At 39.6% G+C, this 20,796-nt stretch overlaps 2 protein-coding genes across 6 annotated transcripts; one reads left to right on the top strand and one right to left on the bottom strand.

The window, feature by feature from the left end:
• The first annotated feature begins 238 nt into the window (after positions 1-238).
• kmt5aa (lysine methyltransferase 5Aa) lies at positions 239-8,004 on the top strand. Its single transcript, XM_079289197.1, has 7 exons — positions 239-910; positions 1,726-1,870; positions 1,995-2,289; positions 2,411-2,498; positions 3,109-3,168; positions 3,569-3,759; positions 4,313-8,004. Exons 1-7 carry the CDS (start codon positions 902-904, stop codon positions 4,521-4,523), a joined length of 999 nt encoding a protein of 332 aa, XP_079145323.1. The 5' UTR covers positions 239-901; the 3' UTR covers positions 4,524-8,004.
• A 373-nt stretch (positions 8,005-8,377) lies between these two features.
• On the bottom strand, positions 8,378-20,570 carry rilpl1 (Rab interacting lysosomal protein-like 1; the record flags this gene model as incomplete). 5 transcript variants are annotated; one of them, XM_079288956.1, is made up of 9 exons in its annotated part: positions 20,489-20,570; positions 20,046-20,388; positions 17,721-17,868; positions 17,162-17,280; positions 16,628-16,873; positions 15,654-15,830; positions 14,491-14,645; positions 14,304-14,408; positions 8,378-12,005 (listed from the first exon to the last, which is right to left on the bottom strand). In XM_079288956.1, exons 2-9 carry the CDS (start codon positions 20,331-20,333, stop codon positions 11,873-11,875), a joined length of 1,371 nt encoding a protein of 456 aa, XP_079145082.1. In that variant the 5' UTR covers positions 20,334-20,388; positions 20,489-20,570. The 5 variants fall into 5 exon arrangements, with proteins under 5 accessions (XP_079145082.1, XP_079145081.1, XP_079145083.1 ...); XM_079288955.1 differs by having other exon boundaries at positions 20,046-20,564; XM_079288957.1 differs by lacking the exon at positions 15,654-15,830 and adding an exon at positions 14,741-14,794 and having other exon boundaries at positions 20,046-20,564.
• Positions 20,571-20,796: the final 226 nt, after the last annotated feature.

The following is a 20,796-nucleotide window of genomic DNA, read 5'->3' as shown; positions in this document are numbered from 1 at the left end:
TACCTGAGTAAATACTAAAAGAAAAGGTAATCGGTGTGCAGAATGGCCCATTGTGGGCTTTATACTTCCAATATGGTACTTTTTTAAATTAATTTGACAGCTAACGCTACAGTTACTTTGCAGATTCAGATTATTAATCCACAATATAATCAACATTCATAATATCTAATAGTGTATTGTAATACTTCACTGTTTTTTAAATTTTTTTAATGACAGAGATTATGAATAAATGAAGTACAAGCATAACCAAACATACACACAAAACTCACTTTTTAATACATTTAAAAGTCATGATATAGAGAGACAGTACAGCTACAATACTTGGACCAACCACACACATAACTGCAGTACACTGTAATCGGCAAATATAACCGGTACTTATAATAATAATAAGGTACATTTGTTAAGTTTATTTATGATTATGGGATGTGCCCCCCCCCCCCTCCATATATATTACAATGACTGCCTTGAATTAATGTGTTCATCACTTTAATGTTAAAGCTGGTCCTCATGCAGCCTTTGTTCTTTTTGAAGCCTTTATTTGTAATCATAAATCACAATATATTTTTCAATAATATTTTGTATTATTAATCGTTACAAACACACTACCGCTGCCGGCCTACAGGGGGCGACATTGCCTCGTCTCCGGCTCCTTCATTTACATGGAGAAAAAGATGGCGGAGAGGAGCTGTGGAGGGCTGCATCGGTTGAGCTGCTGGCAGTGAAACAACAACAAAAAAAGGGCACACATTTCACCGTGGGAGGGGGGGTCGGAGAGTAGGGAGGACACTGCCGAGGTTTTAATCTCTCAACCGGCGGACACATTCATTTTATTGTTGGTCCTCGAAAACGAGCGACAGAGAGACGGAAGCCGAGCGGGAGCCACGAAAACAAGTCGGACATGAACGGGGTAAGTTACAGTAGCTACATTGTTGCTAACATTAGCTTAACGTTACATGTGCCTGCTAGTTGAGGACATTAACAGTATTTATGATATCAGATTACACCGAAGACACACATTAAAGTTGTCCCTTTTTTGTTTTTATGAAGCTGGTTTAAACGTGTAACGTTTGAAGTGATTTTTTTTATTTGAGTGGGTTTGACCAGTAGGTAATGAGCCAAGAGGCCTGTGGATTTAAAGGGGCTGATGGGAGAGTTGATGTGGGTGTCTGGAGCCAGCATGGTAATCCTGTAATGGACAGTACATTTACTCAAGTACTGCACTGTTGTAATGTACCTGTACTTTACTTGAGTATATTGGTTTTATGTTACTTTTCATTTAACTTTACTACATTTGACTGAAAGCTTTAGGTACTTCTCAGATGACAGTTTTCCTATCCAGTAAAAAACACAGCTCCAGATGTGTTGATGAATGTTTGTGATAAACTGAAGGATGAAGTGTTCCTTTATGTGTTTGTTTGATCAGTTGTTTTTTGGGCAGAAGTTCGTAACATTTCTAGTGTTCACTCTACTTCCTACAGTATTATTTTGTAGTAGCTTCTGGGTCGGACTGTGTTTTCTTTATTTGCATTCTTTTTCTTTATCATTCTTGATTATCTATTTTGGCAGCTCTTCACTGTTAATTATGTGCTCGATCGTTGTATTTGATTTGTTTCATGGACGATCGAAGCATACAGCTGCACCAACTTTGGACACGGTTAGTGTCAATAAAACCACTCTTGGCAGGAAGTGTGGACTTAATGCATGTTCTTTCTGCATTCACAGCCACTCGTATGCAACAGCCACTCAGTCACTGTCTTCAGCTGCACCAAGTCCAGATCACCGGTTCATGATGATATCAAGCTGACACAGGAGGGGAGGGGCTCTCCAGTCTGCTTCCAGCAAAATGACGCCCAGAGGCAGGCAGAGGGTAAGTACGCTCCATCGGGAGAGCAAGCGGACATCTAATTATTTCAGTATTTTGGGAGGTTATGTAACAGTGAGCAGCGAGCTTTCACTGAACCGCCAGGAATAAAATACCTTTTCCATTCCAGGCAGGAGAACAAACGGCATCAGCTCGACACCAAAAGACTCGGAGACGGATTTCCCCGAGATGGAGAGCAGCTCCAGCCAGTGTTCACCCTGCTGGTCGCCTCCGCAGCTCCACTGCGCTCAGACCTGCCTTCGTTCCCCCGCCGGACTCCCCCTGCCGTTGGGTAACAGCTTAGCTCACGCTCCCCTCCACGTTGCCAACAACAACAACAATAAAAACAGCAGCAGCATCGTCGCTCTCCACGGCCTCCAGCGCAGAGGCGTCCGCCTCAAAGGAAAGAAGTCCACGCTAAGAATGTAAGCACGTCCTGAATATTGATGCGTTTTTAAAGAAGGAAATCCTATCAAAGGACACGATCTGAGTCATATTTATTCATATAGTTATAAGAATGTGTTGCACTCTGTTTTTCCACTTCAGTGCAGGCGGGAAGAACTCCCAAAACCGAAAAGTTACCGACTACTATCCAATAAGACGAAGCTCAAGAAAGAGTAAAACAGAACTTAAGGTGAGTTGATATTCTATATATTTGTTGGGATGGTTATTAAAAGTATATATTACCGTATTGGCATGAATATAAGATGATATATATTTAACAACGGCAGATGTTGTGAATGAAGCTCCTTTAACTATCCTGTTACACGAGTACAACAAGGGTTTGCATTAATGTCGCTACGCTAGTCTGTTTATAGTTTAGTATAAAGAGTCACTTTATTCTGACTTCATGACAGATTGCACATCTTGCTTCCACTAAAGTAATCAATAAAGCAACACACAAGCTTTATGATTACAACTAAATCTGGACATAATCTCTCCATCAATATCACTTCTTCAGCAGCGAAACCATGACTACTCTATTTTATCAAAGCACATTTTACGACTTTTTCACAGGACAAAAATCTTGATAACGATTTCACCACTGCTCAATAATTTACTGTTCTGCTTTGTAAAGTATGATAGTTTAATTTTCCTCTGTTTTTCATTCATTAAGGAAGCAGTAGTAGATACTATGCAGCAGTAAATGTCGTTCCAGTGCGCTTGATTTGGTGTAAATGTGAGTGAAATCCAATCTTCTCCTTGTCCGTAACGTCGTCTCGTGTTTCTTTTTTTGTTCCCAGTGTGAAGAAAAGAAGCTCACAGATGAACTCATCACAAAGGGAATAGAAGAAGGAATGGAGGTACAAATGATTGTTCTCTAAACAGTTGAATTGAAACGAAGGTAATTCATGAGATTCACACATGGCTCCGCCCTCGTAGTGGTCACACGGTGCTTTCACTTTCACTTTCGTGTAAATTCAATCAGAGAAATGAAACTCACTCCGACTTCCAGCCAAGAGTCAGAGGGACGTTTGAGTGGTCACATGATTATCAGGGCAGGAACATATGTACTCTGTCATAGGGCTTGATTAAGAGGATGAGATAACAGGAAGTTGACAGGAAAATAAAATCAATGCCAGCTTTGTTCTTATTGTTTGCACCGCTAATTAATGTGAAAAAGATCATCATCAAATGTGTAAAATAAACAGCTTTAGCTAACCTGAAACCTCTCGTACGGTTTTATTATTTTTGTATTTATAGGTGCGGCATATAGAAGGAAAGGGGAGAGCGGTGTTTGCCACGCGGTGTTTCCAGAAGGGCGAGTACGTGGTGGAGTACCACGGAGACCTGCTGCAGATCACCGACGCCAAGACGAGGGAGGCCGAATACGCTCAGAACCCTGCCACAGGCTGCTACATGTACTACTTCCAGTACCTCAGCAAAACATACTGGTACGACGAAGGTCAACGCTTCTGCAACATTTAAACACTTTTTGCTTTTCTCTCAGATGCTGTCGTAAATTGAACTTTTCTCCAGTTTAAATACACTTTCTCATTTAAATTTTTTATTCTCGTAGTTGTACGAGGAATAAGCTAAGCTAACGTTAGCATCAGCTCGTCTCTGAGGACGTCCCGCGTCCCCCGAACGTCGTCAGAGAAACACCGATTTTTAACGTTTATTGAGTGTTTCAATCAGCTGGTCTGTTTGTTTTGGAGAGGAGGAAACCTCTGTGATTTAAAAACCTCCTGAACTACAAACCCTGAAGGAATCCTAAAGACTACAATGAAGACAACAACTCCCATGATCCCATGCTGCTTCACAACATCACCAAACTCTGTATTATACTGCGCAGAAAATCAGCTGCTGAAAGTTTCAGCTCATGTAGAGAAGACCATTCTATGTTCTTTGAATTAAATCAGTTAATAGAACTTTGAATTAAATATCTCTGGTGTGGGATGAATAATGTTCTTGCCTGAAGATACCGATCGTGTTTGTTTTCGACAGCGTGGACGCCACGGGGGAGACCGATCGGATGGGCCGGCTGATAAATCACAGTAAAACCGGAAACTGCCAAACCAAACTCCACGACATCGGCGGGGTGCCTCACCTCATCCTCGTGGCCTCTCGCGACATCGACGAGTGCGAGGAGCTGCTCTACGACTACGGAGACCGCAGTAAGGCCTCCATCGCAGCGCACCCGTGGCTCAAACACTGATCCTCGACAAACAAACTAAAATATAAAAAAGAAAAAGGGAAACTCACAGCAACACTTGTGTTTCTCGTTAGCTAGTGTACAAAATGCCTTAAACAGAATGTGGACCCTTTTTGTTCCAATATTGAGGTGGGATGGGGGGGTTACTTGTTGACGGGGTACGTATCGCATTTCGATTAATGTCCGTCTGCTTTGTCAGATGACATCTGTACTTTTTATTTATGTGTATATGAACCATTCTGGTTGTTTTGCAGCACATTTCTTTTGTACATTTTGTATTACCTATAGACCAATGCTTCTACAGCATGCAGGTGGTAGTTAATGCTCTGCATTTTTATACTGCGTTTTTCTTAATTAGTCGTTAGATACTTAGCAATACTTACAAGGCCCCAGAGACCTTTTCTTTTGTTTGGTTTGTTTTTTGGGATCAGCAAAGAACTATGAGATGCAAATTATGAATATATTCTGTTGTGATTTCAGCCGTCGGAACTCAACACAGTCTGCCGTTGTTTAGTGGGAGTGTAAAAGTTTACCAAAGGCATGGTTCAGTGGGTGTTGAAAACAAGTATTCATGTTGAACATAAGGATGACATAGGAATTCGTCAAATTACACTTTCTCTTTCCTTTTTTTTTTTTTTTTTTTTTTAAACCTATATTGTATTTTTTAATATTTAAGACATGAGTATATTCTGTTATTCCTGATAAAATAAAAGTGTATGGACGGTTATTAGGTAAATATCTACGAATATAAATAGAATTAAAGTTTCTCCATATTTCGACTGGCTTTCGTGGTTGACTCGTCGGCGCTCTCAGCTGTCAAATCTTTTTATTTCACGTTAAACTCACTACACTGTCTATATTACTGCACTGTGTAAATATATTTATTGTGGTTTGGTGTGGTTTAAAGGAATAGTTTGCCATGTTTTTAAATATCAAAGTATCAAGCCTCCGTTTGAGCCAACACAACCACATCCACCAGACGCTACATTTAACGTAAAACGTCTCCGGTTCTATGAACCGGTGTAAACTTTTACAAGGCTTTTATCTCAGAGCTAAGACCAAATAATAACACAGTTCCAGCCTCGTAATGAACTGAAGTGTCAATCGTTTCCTCGGTCTTGTTATTGCGTTTTCAAACCCACCAAACTCAGCTTCATAACTCAGCTTCATAAACATAGCCTAGCATAGCTTGTAGCCTAGCATAGCTAGAAATAATCATGAGCCGCCTTAAACGCTTCCTCATAAAATATAAAGTAGCTCAGTCGTGTTTAAAACAGCTCAGTCTCGCATAACTAGCAGATTTTGTTCTCTTTGGACAGGCTAGCTGTTTCCCCCCGCTTCCAGTCTTTATGCTAAGCTAACTGTCTGCTGGCGGTGTCTCCACAGCTAACGTACAGACGTGAGCGGTATCTAACTCTTGGCAAGAAAGTGAATAAGTGTGTTTGTCAAATGTCAAACTCTTCCTCGAACTAACAAACAAACAAAAACAAAACCGGTCAAAGCATCTGCTGGGAATTTCGCACATATTTGATGTTTTTATTTGCACCAGCTTCAGGTGAACCGTGTCTTTGGTGAACCGTTACACTCCCACTGTGTTTATCTTTGCAGGTTTTCTACAAGTCTGTTCTTCCCCCTCACAAAACATTGTTCATATTGTTCCATGTGAAAGTATTTTAACAGCTGAACTGCCAACAGGTCATTTTTTATTTATTTAATATTTTAGTAAGTTTGTTTTTTCCATGAATTGTAGCCAGAAGAAATATGCCCCAAAATTGTCACATTTATCTTATTTATCTTGATTTGTGTTTTATTTGTCCTCATCTACAAATACATTGTGAGACGAATTATTTTTATTCTTAATTTAGCGAATTGGTAATAAGTACGTAAAGTATTTTTCAAAGGAAATTTCCAATTCTGCGCATTACGATTTACGCACCACATTTATAGTATTTTAGCTTAAATTATTGCTCTACTTTGGTCAAATACTTTGGTACTAATTGCAAATGAGTGTGTATATATATATATAGATATATTTAAAAATGGCCACTTGTAGTGCAGTTTACAGTTGAATCACCTGGAAGTGTTTGAATCAGAATAATACATTTGTTTTTTTGTTACTGTCAACAAATCCCATGAATCCCAAACCAACATGTGTTTGTCTCTCTAGAGATATCAGACTCTGATAAACACGCACAACACTTACAGGAGATACATTCACTGCTGGTTTAGTTTTTCATGGGATTTATTAACTGAACTAAATATTAGGAACATCTGTTTCTGTAAATACAGTAACAGGACATAATACAATTAAAATTATCTTAAACATTCATTGTTTGACGTCAGTGGTTCGGTACAATAATTTGGCTCTAGTCTTTTATGAATGAAGTATAAATTTAAAAATATATATCTTACCAGTGTCAGTCTAGCATTATAACACATTTATATGTATTTAGTTGTGCAGCACTTGCTCCTCTTATAAGTGCTGTTTGTATTAATGATCATTGTCTTAAATTATAATAGTTCTTTGAATTACTAATCTTTAGTTTGGTATCATTTTTTGAGGTTCAGACTTAAAGGAATAGTTGGACGTTTTGGGAATTATGTGCCGAGATGAGAAGATCAAGATCGTTTAAATTCAACAGCAGTTACAAGAATGTTAATTTAGCTTAGCATAAAGACTGAACACAGGGGGAAACAGCTAGCCTGGCTCTGGTAATATAAGTCACCACCTGTGAAGCTCACTAATTAATCAACATGTAATATTTTGTGTTAATTACTTTGAGGATGTTTATTTTTACTCTGGCCAACGGCTCAATGCTAGCTATCTTTATGCTAAGCTAAGCTAATTACCTCATGTAGCTGTAGCTTGAAATCCATCCGACAGACATGAGAGGTATCGATCTTCTCGTCTCACTCTCAGCAAGAAAGAGAAAAGGTGTATTTCCCAAAATGTCAAACTATTTGTCATTTGAATCATTTTAGATTTTACTTAATTAAAAAAAATAGGATTTTTCAGACGTCATTCATCATCTCTGTAGCGGTTTAGGTTGTACAGATTCTCCATGAAAGTGTTCAAAGCTCATGAAAAGGACTTCTTAAGTTTCCAAAATATTTACATTATTGACTTTCAGGAGTTGCTGTTTTAATGCTTTTTAAATATCATAAATACTCTGTGTTAATACGTAGAGCCCAGTCGCATATGTGTTATAAATAAAGCACATTTCAGGAGGCACATTTACATTTTGACTTCCCCCCGCCGCCTTTAACAGTAGCATTGTGTTACATGTGAAATGTTTTTATTCTTCCATTTTGGATTATTCCACTTTTCTTTTAAACATAGAAGTAATGGAATAATACCAGAAGAGGCAAAACTGACCTGTTGGCCATTTTTAGGACTTAATAGATCTTTGCTGTTGTAGCGTTGAATAAATCTGAATGCTGGGGTTTAAGGCATCAATGAATAAAGATGTAATATGCAAGTAACACCAGTTGGCATCCGATTTGTTCTTGTGTTCAAATAAATGATTCAAGACCATAAATCAAATCAATCATTTCGTCATTTGTGTAGTTAGAGATAAAAAATGCAAAATTATTAAAGTAGAGAGAGAGGGAATATACATATGTATATATTTATATGTATATGTATGTATATATGTATATGTATATATGTATATCCACACACAAACATGTTTACACATATATAAACATATATACTTAAGTACTGTACTTAAGTACAAATATATGTATTTATGTAAAAATATATGTATTTGTAGTGAAGTACTGCTGACAGCTAAGAAGTAAAAAACTGACAAATTCCTCAAACAGGACATCATTTTATTATTGAATGTGAAGCCAGCTCATTGAATAAAGCACTGATCCATTCATTATATCTTTTAAATATCAGTTTAATCTTTAATAAGATGAACACGAGAGATGAAGAGCAGCTCAGACTGAAATACTGAGCCGGAGAACCGGAGAGTTTGGACACATCTTATTTTTGACCAGTTTCCCTTTTTAGTGTCTTCATGTCTAAAATGTGCGGATCCCTTTGACTTCCAGGTGAAATCGAAATATACGATGCCGTCTCATCGTTGCACTTGTGTGTCTGTGAATACGTGAAAAGCTGCTTTAGACACTCGTCGTGGTGTTCCTGTCGTTTTGCATTCACTGATTCACGTCAGAGTGAGTATAAATAAAGATAACGAGGTTCCTCTGCTGTTCAACACTCCACAGACTCGCTCTCCTCTCAGGGGAACATCAGAGTTCAGTGTAAAACCACACTTCAGCTTTCTGTCATTTACAACTCCTCAGCCTCAACACAATCTCAGGAACATCTAAATGTTACTTATTATGTAACGATTTGAAAACAGTTTTGGAAGCATGTTTATTTTTGAGTTTTTGTATGAATGATGCATAAAAGCACAAGTCAACGGGTTCATTTAACAAACCTAAATGTACAACTACATATTGCTGTGAAGTAGAGAGTATGGAGCCGGGCGGTTAATTCACAGAATAAAACAAACAAAAAAATCACAATTAACAATAAAATACCACAAATCTACAAGAAAGAAATGTGATATTTTCTGAGATTATAAAGTATACATTTAAATAATAAATAAATAATACATTTGTGTGTTATGAGAAAACATTCGGGGGGTTTTTGGCGAGAAATGACATCACTTTGCAAGATTGGATCAACATCACACCAGACGCTGTCGCTTTATGAAATTAAAGAAATTGTGATTTTATAAAAACATATCTTCAGCATTCAGACTTTGAAGAGTCATTGTTGTGAATTGGGCGTATTCATAAGAACACAGAATACTAATTGGTCAATTGTTCTCGTAAATTTACCACTTTAATCTAAATTAAATAACTTATTTTCAAAAGAAGTTTTTAATCAGAATATTCCCCCGGCTCTGTTTTTAATTGTTATATATCTGTCCGTTTTTATTTATATTGTTTAATTTGAATGGCCTCAATACGACGTTATAAATATGATAAAGGTAGCATTACAAAAATAAACAAAAATGTTTAATGTTGCATCACTTAGTGGTAAACCCTGAACATGATTATTCATGTTTTCCAGTTCTTTAGTTTTCCTTTCATCCTGCAAAAATAAGGTCTCAATGCCAAACTTACAGGAAGATACGAGTGATTTTAAAGGACAAAGCTAAAGCTGCCGTTATTCTATATTTCACTTATTGTCAACAAATCTCATGAAAAGACCAAAACCGTGTTCGATGATCTCTGAATCCCACTCGTTCCTCCTGAAGGCATGAATGTTTAAAAACACAACAAACAGGAGGAAGCAGTGCTTCCGTTTGGGTCTATTGTCAGCGGCGGATGAATCCACATGTGGTGCTCAGGTCGGTATGTGTAATAGACTGCAGTGTGTTCATGGTGATGAGGTAATACTCGTCAGTAACATTGACTCAGTGTGTTTTCTTTTAATGGGATTTGTTGACAACATGAAAAACATGGAATATCAGAGTTATCTTTTAAGCATTCTCTAAATACAGACATGATAATTAAAATAGTTTCTCTTCAATAATATATAAAACAAGGTAAAGGAGTTTAACACACGGCTTCTGTAAAATGTGTCTGGAGTGTTTAAAGGTTATGAGCTCGTTATTCTGCATCTGTTTACTAAAAGAGAACGTTTATGTATTTGAACCTGCTTTGGTTCAGCTGGTGATACTGAAACATCTGTCATCATGAAACTGTAGGTCTGAATATATATGTGTGTGTATATATATATATATATATCTATCTATGTATATGTATGTTTAGTGGCTCTGGACGCTGGGTATCAGTAGTAATTCACACACCGTGTCTGTTGCTCTTTGACATTCGTGTTCATCATCGTTGGAGAGAAGCGGACGTTTACTGATGGAAGCCCATTTCAACCAGAGAGAAGAACAAACAGAAGAGAAGTTCTGCTCAATAATAACAACGAATAACTCTCATTATTATTATTACAAATCTCAATAAGTCACCATATTTGTGACTTGGTAAATACAAATGATTAAACATAAATAATCAAAATGATGAGTTACTAAGTCAGAACTATGACACGTAACTTACTATTATCATTATTATTATTAAAAATCTGAATTATGAGATACTTTCATGATTAGAAGCTCAGTTTTCCGACATTATCTCTCAGATGTGACGTCAGGGCTCAGCGCAGCATATGCTGATGTCAAACATATGACACTATATAATACTCATATTTAACATGATCAATATGACACATAATTCTGTCTATTTGTGTTTCTAAAATACGACAAAGACGCGCTGCTTCCGTCTCTGACCGCTGTGTTTGTTGTGGTATGGAAGGTAATCTGTGGTTTGACTTGACAAATAAGGAGACGAGTGATTCACACACGATTCAGATCACAGACGATTATTCACTGATATTATGAATTACTAGAGGTCCACATGTGATACTAGTCCTGTGTGAATACGATCCTGTGAGTCACCGGCTCAAAACTATGATTTACAAATATTTTAAACTTTTTATTTGTCTTTCTAATGACATTATATGATTTATCATCATAGTTTTGATTTTTTAGGTAGAAATTGAGAGACAGTAATTAAAAATAAACTATTTTTTATCATTTTATTTTGATCAGGTCAAACCCTTTAAGTTTGTGTTTATTTCTTCCTTTTCTTGCAGAAGTGGGCTTCCATACATACTTACTGCATGTTGCATGATGATTAATGAAAAGCATCTGTTTGTGATTCTCTGAAACATTTTACACACAAAGCGTTGAACTCTGTGCATGTTCTTTGAAGCGGCACAGCTTCGTGTGAAAGTGCTGGTGATGAACCGACGAGCTGCTCACGTGAACCAGGAGACGTTTTAAAGAAACCCGAATAAAAAGGGACACAAACGTGCTGCTTGCTCTCATCTTTGAATGCTTTCTGTTCTCTGTGATCGATCGTAAACTGTAAAACCTTCGTGTTTCATCGACGAGCAAACACTACTTGAGATGAGCAGCACACGTCTGTGTCCCCGGCCTTCATCTGTGTCCTCACTTTCACCCGCTGAACCAACGTTCCACTTTCCATCCTACGACTTGAGTTTGCCTTCTCCTCCAACATATTCTCCAACATCTGTTTAAAGTCTGTATGTGCCACTGCTCACCGAGACATGCAGCATGTATGTAAAGTATTCTCAGGTGTTTAAATACGTTTCTACGGATTCTCTTTCTGTCTCACCTCAGGAGCGCGTGCTATTTTCAGTCACTTGTCGTGGTTTTGGGTTTGCAGTCCAACGCTCCAGCGAGCCGGCCTCGAGTGATGGACGTGGAGTGCTGAGAGTTCTTGGAGTTTGTCCGGTGACCCTACATGTGCTGTAAAGCCTCCTGGGCTTGTTCCGTGTACACGTCGTCCTTCCCCGTCCACGAGCCGAGGCCGGCGTCGAACTGCCCGCCGCGCTGCGAGCTCCGCTGCTTGTCCCGCGAGAAGAAGCTAAACCTAAGAGACGAGACGGTGGAGAGCAGACAGAGGATTTAGTGTGAGGTCCACTGACGGACGTGTCCGTGAAGTGAACACGTATGTAGTGCGGGCAGTGAAGCCGTGTTACTGTTATTATTTTTGGCAAATTAATTGAGATTTCTTGGTATTAACACTGTAAACAAATGAGTTGATCTGCTCGTGACAGCTTCCCGAATGCTCCAGAGAACTCTCACAATAAAATAAGTTATGTTTTAACTGGAAGTGAATGATCAGTGCAGCAAAGTAGAGTGAAACACGATGAGGTCATTGCCTGTTATAAGTTATTCAATCACTGTTTGAAAAAGAGCTAAAAGCGCTTTAGTTTGTAAATGATTTGTACGAGTTTCGAGCTGCAGACACGTCGTCGCTCCAACAGACTACATGTTAGTTCTGACTGGCTGATGTTTATGATCCGCCATCGTCCCATTGGACAGTGATAACGAGACAGCCCCACAATCAGCCAATCACAATACTACAAAGGTGGGAAAAAAAGGCTCAACAAGCTGCACATGCAAAGGGAGGGAGGCTGTGAGCTGAAGGAGGGACACGGATAGAGAGTCATACAAGAGATACGAGACGTCTGATTGGCTGTAAAGTGGGGTCATCTGGGATCAAACCAGCTGCCACCATCGGCAAAATGGCTGTGAAGATCCTGTTACACAAAGGTAAAGACACACAAGCACAGACAGGTAGAGGTGTATAGAGAACAGGGGGGGGGGGGAGACAGGGACCACATCAACCTTCGGCCTCTCATGAAAAGTTCCCATTAAACCAAAAGAAGTCATGCTAAAGACAAAACATTGGAATCCTTGTTCAGCACCGTGGTGATTGTGCGTGTGTGTGTGTGTGTGTGTGTGTCATGTGCTATACCTGACCTATGACCAAAGCATGCTAATCATTAAGCGTGCACACAGAGAGGTGAGCGAGCGTGTCCGATAGAGCTGAAGCATCCTTCATGCAGATAAACAACAAGTATTCAGTCGAACAGTTATACTTCTGTCTGACATCACTCCCTTACTGTCACGTGACTGATGTGACACATCATCACGTCCCGAACTACACTGCACTGTGTTCACGTATGTAACGAATGAGTATTTTAAAAAGAGCTATGTTGGTTCGTCAATTGTAATAATCGATAAAAGTACTTTTCTTCAGCAGCGTATAAAGTATGGTATATATATATATGGTATATATATATATATACCATATATATATATATATATATATGGTATATATATATATATATATACCATATATATATATATATATATATGGTATATATATATATATACCATATATATATATATATATATATATATATATATATATATACCATATATATATATATATATGGTATATATATATATATATATATATACCATATATATATATATATATATGGTATATATATATATATATATATATATATATATATACCATATATATATATATATATATATATACCATATATATATATATATATGGTATATATATATATATATATATATATATATATATATATATATATATATATATATACCATATATATATATATATATATATGGTATATATATATATATACCATATATATATATATATATATATATATATATATATATATATATATACCATATATATATATATATATATGGTATATATATATATACCATATATATATGTATATATATATATATATATATATATATATATATATATATATATATATATATATATATATATATATATGTATGTATATGTATCTATTCTTGGGAGAAAAAAAGATCCAGTGACACTGAAACATAACACTTTTTAAACGGCTGCTGTTTGTTTTTTCAGGTCAAACTGAATGCACAGAATGATCTGTGTCCAGTTACAGTCGCTGAAAGTTGTTTTTAAACGATTGCTTTGGTCAGATCTTAACTTTGGTGCTGATGTGATTCTTTTATGGGTGGTGACATTTTGTCCTGTCGAGGTTTAAGACTCAATATGAAGTGATCTCGTTTAACATCCACGCAGCAAAAGATATTAAAATATGATCACAAAGCTAATGTTTGCAGCCTGAGAGTCCCGACCGTCGGGTACTGCTGGTGAGGTTCAACTTGTATAATTCTTAAAGAGTAAACTGTGAATGTTTGAGCATGCAGGGACTTGTTTAACAAGCCTTTCCTCAGCGCATGCAAAGCAATGAGGGTGTGTTTGACTTGAACTAATCTCAAAGTTCAGTCGAGTGTTTCCACGAGCAGCTGTGTCTGAGTGAGATCTGTGTTTTCAACGTACAGGCGTTTGATTCCTGACTCCGGCTGAGCAGAAGAACGGGAGCGAGTCCTCAGCTCAGGAGACGGAGACGAAGACGGAGTCACAATCTCATCTTCTGTCTCTTCACTGCAGAAAGAAAACAGGGTTTATTATCAACAACACGGCCGTCATCATGTGACTGACACGTATAGTATGTGCCCGTGAGCACCTTTTGTAGTAGGCCAGCTCCTCCTGCAGCATGAAGACTTTGGCCTTGAGCTCGTTCCTCTCGTGGAGGACGTCCCTCAGCTCCTGCAGGGTGAACCGGGGCCGGTTGGGGTCCTTGGGGTCCAGGCCCCCCGTGTCCTCCTCGCACAGCGCCTCCTGCAGAGAGACAAATGCGTCACAAGAGGGGAAACAAAAGAAAAAAGAAAAGGCAGGAAGGAAGGAACGAAGGCGGGGGAAGGAAGTGAGGATACCTTTGTAAAATATTGGAACACAGCCGGCATGTCCTCCTCATCGCACATCGCCTCCTGGTGGCAAACGGTGAACTCTAAGTCAGACATCGGGCCTTGTTCCAATACATTTGTTCGCCCTTCCCTCCTCCCTTCACGCTAAGACACACGAGACGTTCACTGGCACCGTTAAATAATAAGACGCATGCAGCTGACAGAAGTCACTCATGCACGGAGCACAAAAAACACCATTAATACGTATTCGCAGTCCAACAGAAGTCTCATTTAGTTTTACCGTTTTGCTTTTCAAAATAATGTAATTTCTTCCTCACATGAAACAAACAGAAATGTTTTTCCGTTGTTTGACTGGAGCTTAATGACCTCATCTCGTTCTGTTTTCTTCTTCTTCTGCAACAGTTTAACGGCACCTCACTGAAGAAGAAGCGCCACTTCTAATATTAACATAACAGTAGTGGATGGACGCATGCATTAATATTCATTCATGTTTGTTCAAACTCGTGCTGCATCGGGATGAAAACTTGACTGATGACGACGATGTCACGAATGCAAATATGCTTTCAAAAGACGCAGTTTGATCGGCTGTACGGAAACTAGTTCTGACATCAACGTACACAGAGAATAAACAAATTCATATGCAAATATGGGACACCAGACTACAACTTCAGAATCACGGTGCATCTCAAGGAGAACTGTAAGTGCTGGTAGAGAGGATCTAAGTTTAGAAAGGGCAGCTGGCCGACACTCCGTTAGTCCTTTAACACGCACGCCAAGCCGGGTCAGACCTGCTCTGGGTCGCACTCATGTTAGTCTAGCTTGCTGTGTTTCTACTGATCTGGTTGTTCAGAGGTGCAGGTTTGGAGTTAAGAGTCGGGACAATCACACCACTCTGGTTTGCCAGCTAGCACGTCCGTATTACCCAAAGCAACACTGCCTCCTCGTCCTCAGCCTCCTCATCCTCGTGGCCCTCTGGGCTGAGGGAACCAGGCAGGGGGGGCGAGGAAGAGTCAAACCCGCCCAACACCGGCTCAGAGGGGTCGGGTCTGTCTGACCAGCCCTCAGCCCCCACCACCCCCACCGCAGGAGCTTTACCACGCTGGTGGAGCAAGAGACACTTTATTATCCCTTTACAAAGAAATCCTCCCGTTTATTGACTGAGGGTCAAAGCTATGCGGCTCTTTAGGGATTCTTTATATTATATGGGTTTGGAAAATATCAGTGAACAGACTTCTTTTAAACTGGAACATATGAACAATAATATGCCTGGCCTCTGTGGCTGCATTGATATTTATGAGCATATTTTAACTTCAAGGAAGAGTTTTGACATTTTTGGAAATACGCTTATTCGCTTTCTTGCAGAGAGTTAAGATGAAAAGATGGATTCAACTCTCGTGTCTGTACGCTGAATATGAAGCTAGAGCCAGGAGACGGTTAGCTTAGCTTAGCATACAGACTGGAAACAAAGGGGAACAGCTAGCCTGGCTCTTTCCAAAGCACCACCAAAGTACCAGTTAACACCTTATATGTAGTTCCTTGTAGTTGTGGTTTTATGGGGGACTATGTGGTGGAAAAGGGCAGGTCTCTTCTACCTTTGGACAGTCTTTATGCTAAGCTAAGCTAACGGTCTGCGGGCTGTAGCTTCACGCTGAACAGACAGTCTCAGCAAGAAAGCAAAATGTTAAACAGGACAGAAAGATTGAGACAGAAAGAGGATGAAAATAGACAATAGACCAGGTTTTTACCCACAATGCACTGTACTTACATTGCAAAAGGAAGCCATTACCGTCGACAAGTTAACATAAAAATAGAATCTATTAAAACAGAAAACTAATGTCAACATTAAATTCAGACTGCGCCCTCAGATGAAGGTCTTTTGATGGTTTCCTGGGTTACCTCTGCAGGTGAGGGGGGCTGAGGTGGGGGTTCCTCTGGGTTCCGGGCAGGCAGGTCTCCTTGAAGTCGTTCCCTCAAGCGTGCGACTTCCTGCCGAAGGGCTCCGACTTCCTGCCCCCGCGCCTGCGCTCCGGCCTCCAGCTCCACCTTCTGTCCGATCAGCGCTTTCCCTTGAGCCTCCACCACGGAGAACTTGTGGCGCAGGTCGTGGTTGATCTTCATGAGGCGGGACTGCTGCTGCTGGAGCTGCAGGAACACACGGACACAAACAAGGGAGTCTGGGTAAATTATGAAAATATTTACAGAGTATGAGAGGACGGGAATGAGTGAAAACAGCTGAAGATACATTTCATGTGCTGTGTGTGTTGGCCACTTGTGAGAACTGTTCTTGAAATATGAAATATTAAAACTGAGGAGTGAAACCAGCAGCGGTTTAAAGTGTTTCTATTATTTCATCTACTGGTGAAGTCTCTCTGCAGGCGAGAAATACACGTTTCTACGTGGAGAAGAAAGAATAATATGTGTACGTCTTACTGCTTCTATGTCCTCGTTCTTCAGCGTGAGCTCGCGGTCCTTGGCTCGAATCTCGTCTCTCTGCTTGTCCACCACCTCTTTGAGCTTCTTCATCACCTGCCTCTCTCTCTCAGTCATACCTGGAGACCACAGAGACACACACACACACACACACACACACACACACACACACACACACACACACACACACACACACACACACACACACACACACACACACACACACACACAGAAATAGTTTGAATTCTTCATAAGCGTTGTTTTTTATTGGAAGACAAAGGTCTTTTAGCCGTACAGAGGGAACCCTGATTTGTGTGCAAACGTGTGTGTGTGTGTGTGTGTGTGTGTGTGTGTGTGTGTGTGGAGCAGGTGTGCTTGTACACTGAGGCTGGTCTGTCCACAGTGTGTCAGGGTGACTGCGTCCTCTATGTGAAACCACGAAAGAGCCTCTGATGCAGAGACAAGACTGGCTCGCCGTCAGACACTAGAGAAGGCTTCCTTTATGTGTGTGTGTGTGTGTGTGTGTGTGTGTGTGTTAGTGTGTGTGTGCCGTCCTCACCCTCGTGCCGCTGCAGGTCCTCCTCACTCATGGGGTCTTTGTTGGACATGTTGGTGAGGAGGCTTTGGTTCTCCTCCTGCAGCTGAGCGATCTGAGTGAGCAGGTCCTGAGCTTCTCCTCTCCACACGTCCTCCACCAGCTCCAGCTCCTGCAGGAGGGACTCTGATCAGGTTCTTTGTCACACGCGACGATGTCAGACGTCGCTGACATGTCCGAGCAGAGAACGGGGTATATGTCGCGTTCACGTTGAGCCAGTGGAGACGAGATGATTAACGATCATGTTTGTTTGTTTTAGTATTGTTTGATAATCTGCATTTAGTTATGGATCACTGTTTTTATGTTTTCTTTGTGTACGTTGTTCTGCACATATATTCAACAGTCCACAACACAAAAATATTGAATTTTCAATGATTTAAAACACAGAAAAAGCAGCAAATCATCACATTTAAGAAGATGGAACCAAATACAGTTTGACTTAAAATATGAATTATTGATTAATTATCAGAATGTCACATGTTGTGGTCGTGCGGATTATTTCAGCTACATACAATATTTGCGAACTGTTAGTCAAATATAAATATAAATCCCTTGCACCGCCCCATGAAAAGTTATTATATAGTTTGCTTGTAGTTTGTTTGTAGAGGATAAAATGTACTCCACCTTCAAGCTGTGTGAAAATACACACTTTAGCAAAAATGCCCCAATTGATCCGTTTCCTGTTTCTGAAACTAAAAGATCTAATTATTTTCTTGTCAGACGTGATAATAAACTGATAATAAACTGAATATCTTTGGTTTTCTGTTATTCTAATCATTACATTACGTTGTTTGTACCACACCAGAATACTGAGTTCGAGAGTTTAACACAGTATTTCTGCTGTGATGTCTTCCACATGAAAATATCAGCCGTAAAACATCCACTTCATCATTTCATCTATTCATCACACTCATGAGACCCATGAGACTCAGTTAATCAGTGAACCGGTGAGCGCTCACTCACTGTCACGAGGAACTCACACATCAAGTGTTTTATAGACGTCTGAGCTGCATTCCTGATGTAAAGGCAGCACCACGTCCCTCCGGTGTGTGTGAGATCCTCAGTACTGAGTTTAAAGAGACGTCAGCAGCTTCAACAGGACAGTCGTGATGTTTGAAGTTCTTCTCCACAGTCACTGTTCTACTGCAGCAGATGGAGCAAAGCAACTAAGTACAAACACTTCTAAACATCACGACTGTCCCTTTAATTCAACTCACCATCAAATATACGTTGGTGACTAACTGGAAACAATCACACACTCGACAAATATAAGTGTGTGAAGAGTTTCCTGCCGAGTCAGGGATAAAGTTCTGATTGTCTGTCATCATCTGAAGCTAAACAAACAGGAACTATCAGACTGAGTTAAATAAAGTAACCAAGTGCATCTCTAAGACATGACAAACACGTCTCGTCTTCAATGACAGGAAACAGATTCATTCTGAGGGTGAGACGGCTGGTCGGACGAAACAAGTGTTACAGCAACTGTCACGAGTAATTCTCACGAATGTCTAAAGTTTGAAACCCAAACAATAAATTAACTGATCAATGAAACAATTATATATATGTATAAATATACATATATATATATATATATACACACACATGTAGTATATAATTAGATATACACTCATGGGGACCATTTCTCTTCGAGTAGTTTTACTTTTGATACTTTAAGCACATTTTACAGGTAATAATACTTTTAAGTACCATTTTCAATTCGCCACTTTTACTTGCAATGGAATACTTTTTACATTATACTTTAAAGTGGTATTCTGTACTTTTAATGTTCAATTCAGGACTTGTACTTTGTATTTTTACAGCGGTACTTACTGAAATAACATTTTAAATAGAGGACTTTTACTTTTAATGTAGTATTTTTACAGTGGTACTTGTACTTTTACTTAAGTAACCTTTTCAATGGAGGGATTGTACTTACAATGGAGTATTTTTCTCGTAGTGTTGGTACTTATATTTTCAATACAGTGGTACTGATACTTCAACTAAAGTACAATTTTAAAAGGTGTACTTTTACTAGTAATGGAGGTTATTTTTGACAGTGGTACTGATATTTTTCCTGAGTAACGTTGTCAAAGCAGGACCTGTACTGGAGTATTTTTAGAGTAGTAGTGGTACTTTTACTACAGTAAATAATGTGATAACTTCCTCCTCCGGTTAAATCACAGTAACTTTGAGTCCCTGCTACATGTAGTCTGTGTATGTATTTACTAATACTTGTCAGCAGTATATTTCCTCTAACAGTACAGCTTTAATCGGTGTGTTTTTGGGGACCTTTCGGTGCTTCTTCTCCTTCTCCAGCCGCTCCATCCGCTCCAGCCGCAGCTTGTCCAGCTCCAGCCGCAGCTCCTCGGTCTCCGGGCTGATGCAGTTGCGGCTCACCATCACCTCCAGGATCTCCAGCACACGCACCACTTTGGGCATAAGCCGGGACAGAGCCTCGCAGCCGTACCGGTCGATGATCCGCTCGAACTCCTGGCCCACCACCGCGGCGATGTCGTACACGTCCATCACCGTGAGGTCCGCGACGTTCTTCTCCAGGGCCGAGCCGGAGTCCTCCATGTCGGGGGATAGTTCCTATGATTCTTTTCCCTCCGCCACAGCAAACTTCCTCCCACTGGAAGAAGAATTCTGCTCAGTTTAGCTAAACTCTACCGCTTTACCTTTAAAACTACAAACAAATACGACGTATAACCGCATAAAAGCACAATAACTACCGTTTATCCATCACTAACGGCTGAGTCCCGGTGGTCGTTTGATTTGTTTGGGATAAATATCGGCTGCGGCCCATTGCTGTCCTGTCCCTTCTCTTTGACATTATTGTCAAGTCCGCCATTGTGAAACGGAGAACTTCCGTCTAGACGTTTCAAAATAAAACCAATGTTGACGTTGTGAATTTTCATTTTTTATTTTATTTTAAAGATTCAATATATGTCCACAATATGTGCATATATAGGTAGTCTAAATAAATCCTCGAATAAAATAAACTGAAACCAAATCCTTTACCTAATGTGGCAAAATCTAG

Source organism: Melanostigma gelatinosum, assembly GCF_949748355.1.
Source record: "Melanostigma gelatinosum genome assembly, chromosome: 18".
NCBI lineage: Eukaryota > Metazoa > Chordata > Actinopteri > Perciformes > Zoarcidae > Melanostigma > Melanostigma gelatinosum.
Note: the sequence above shows the minus strand (reverse complement) of the source record. Positions and strands in the feature narration are given on the sequence as shown.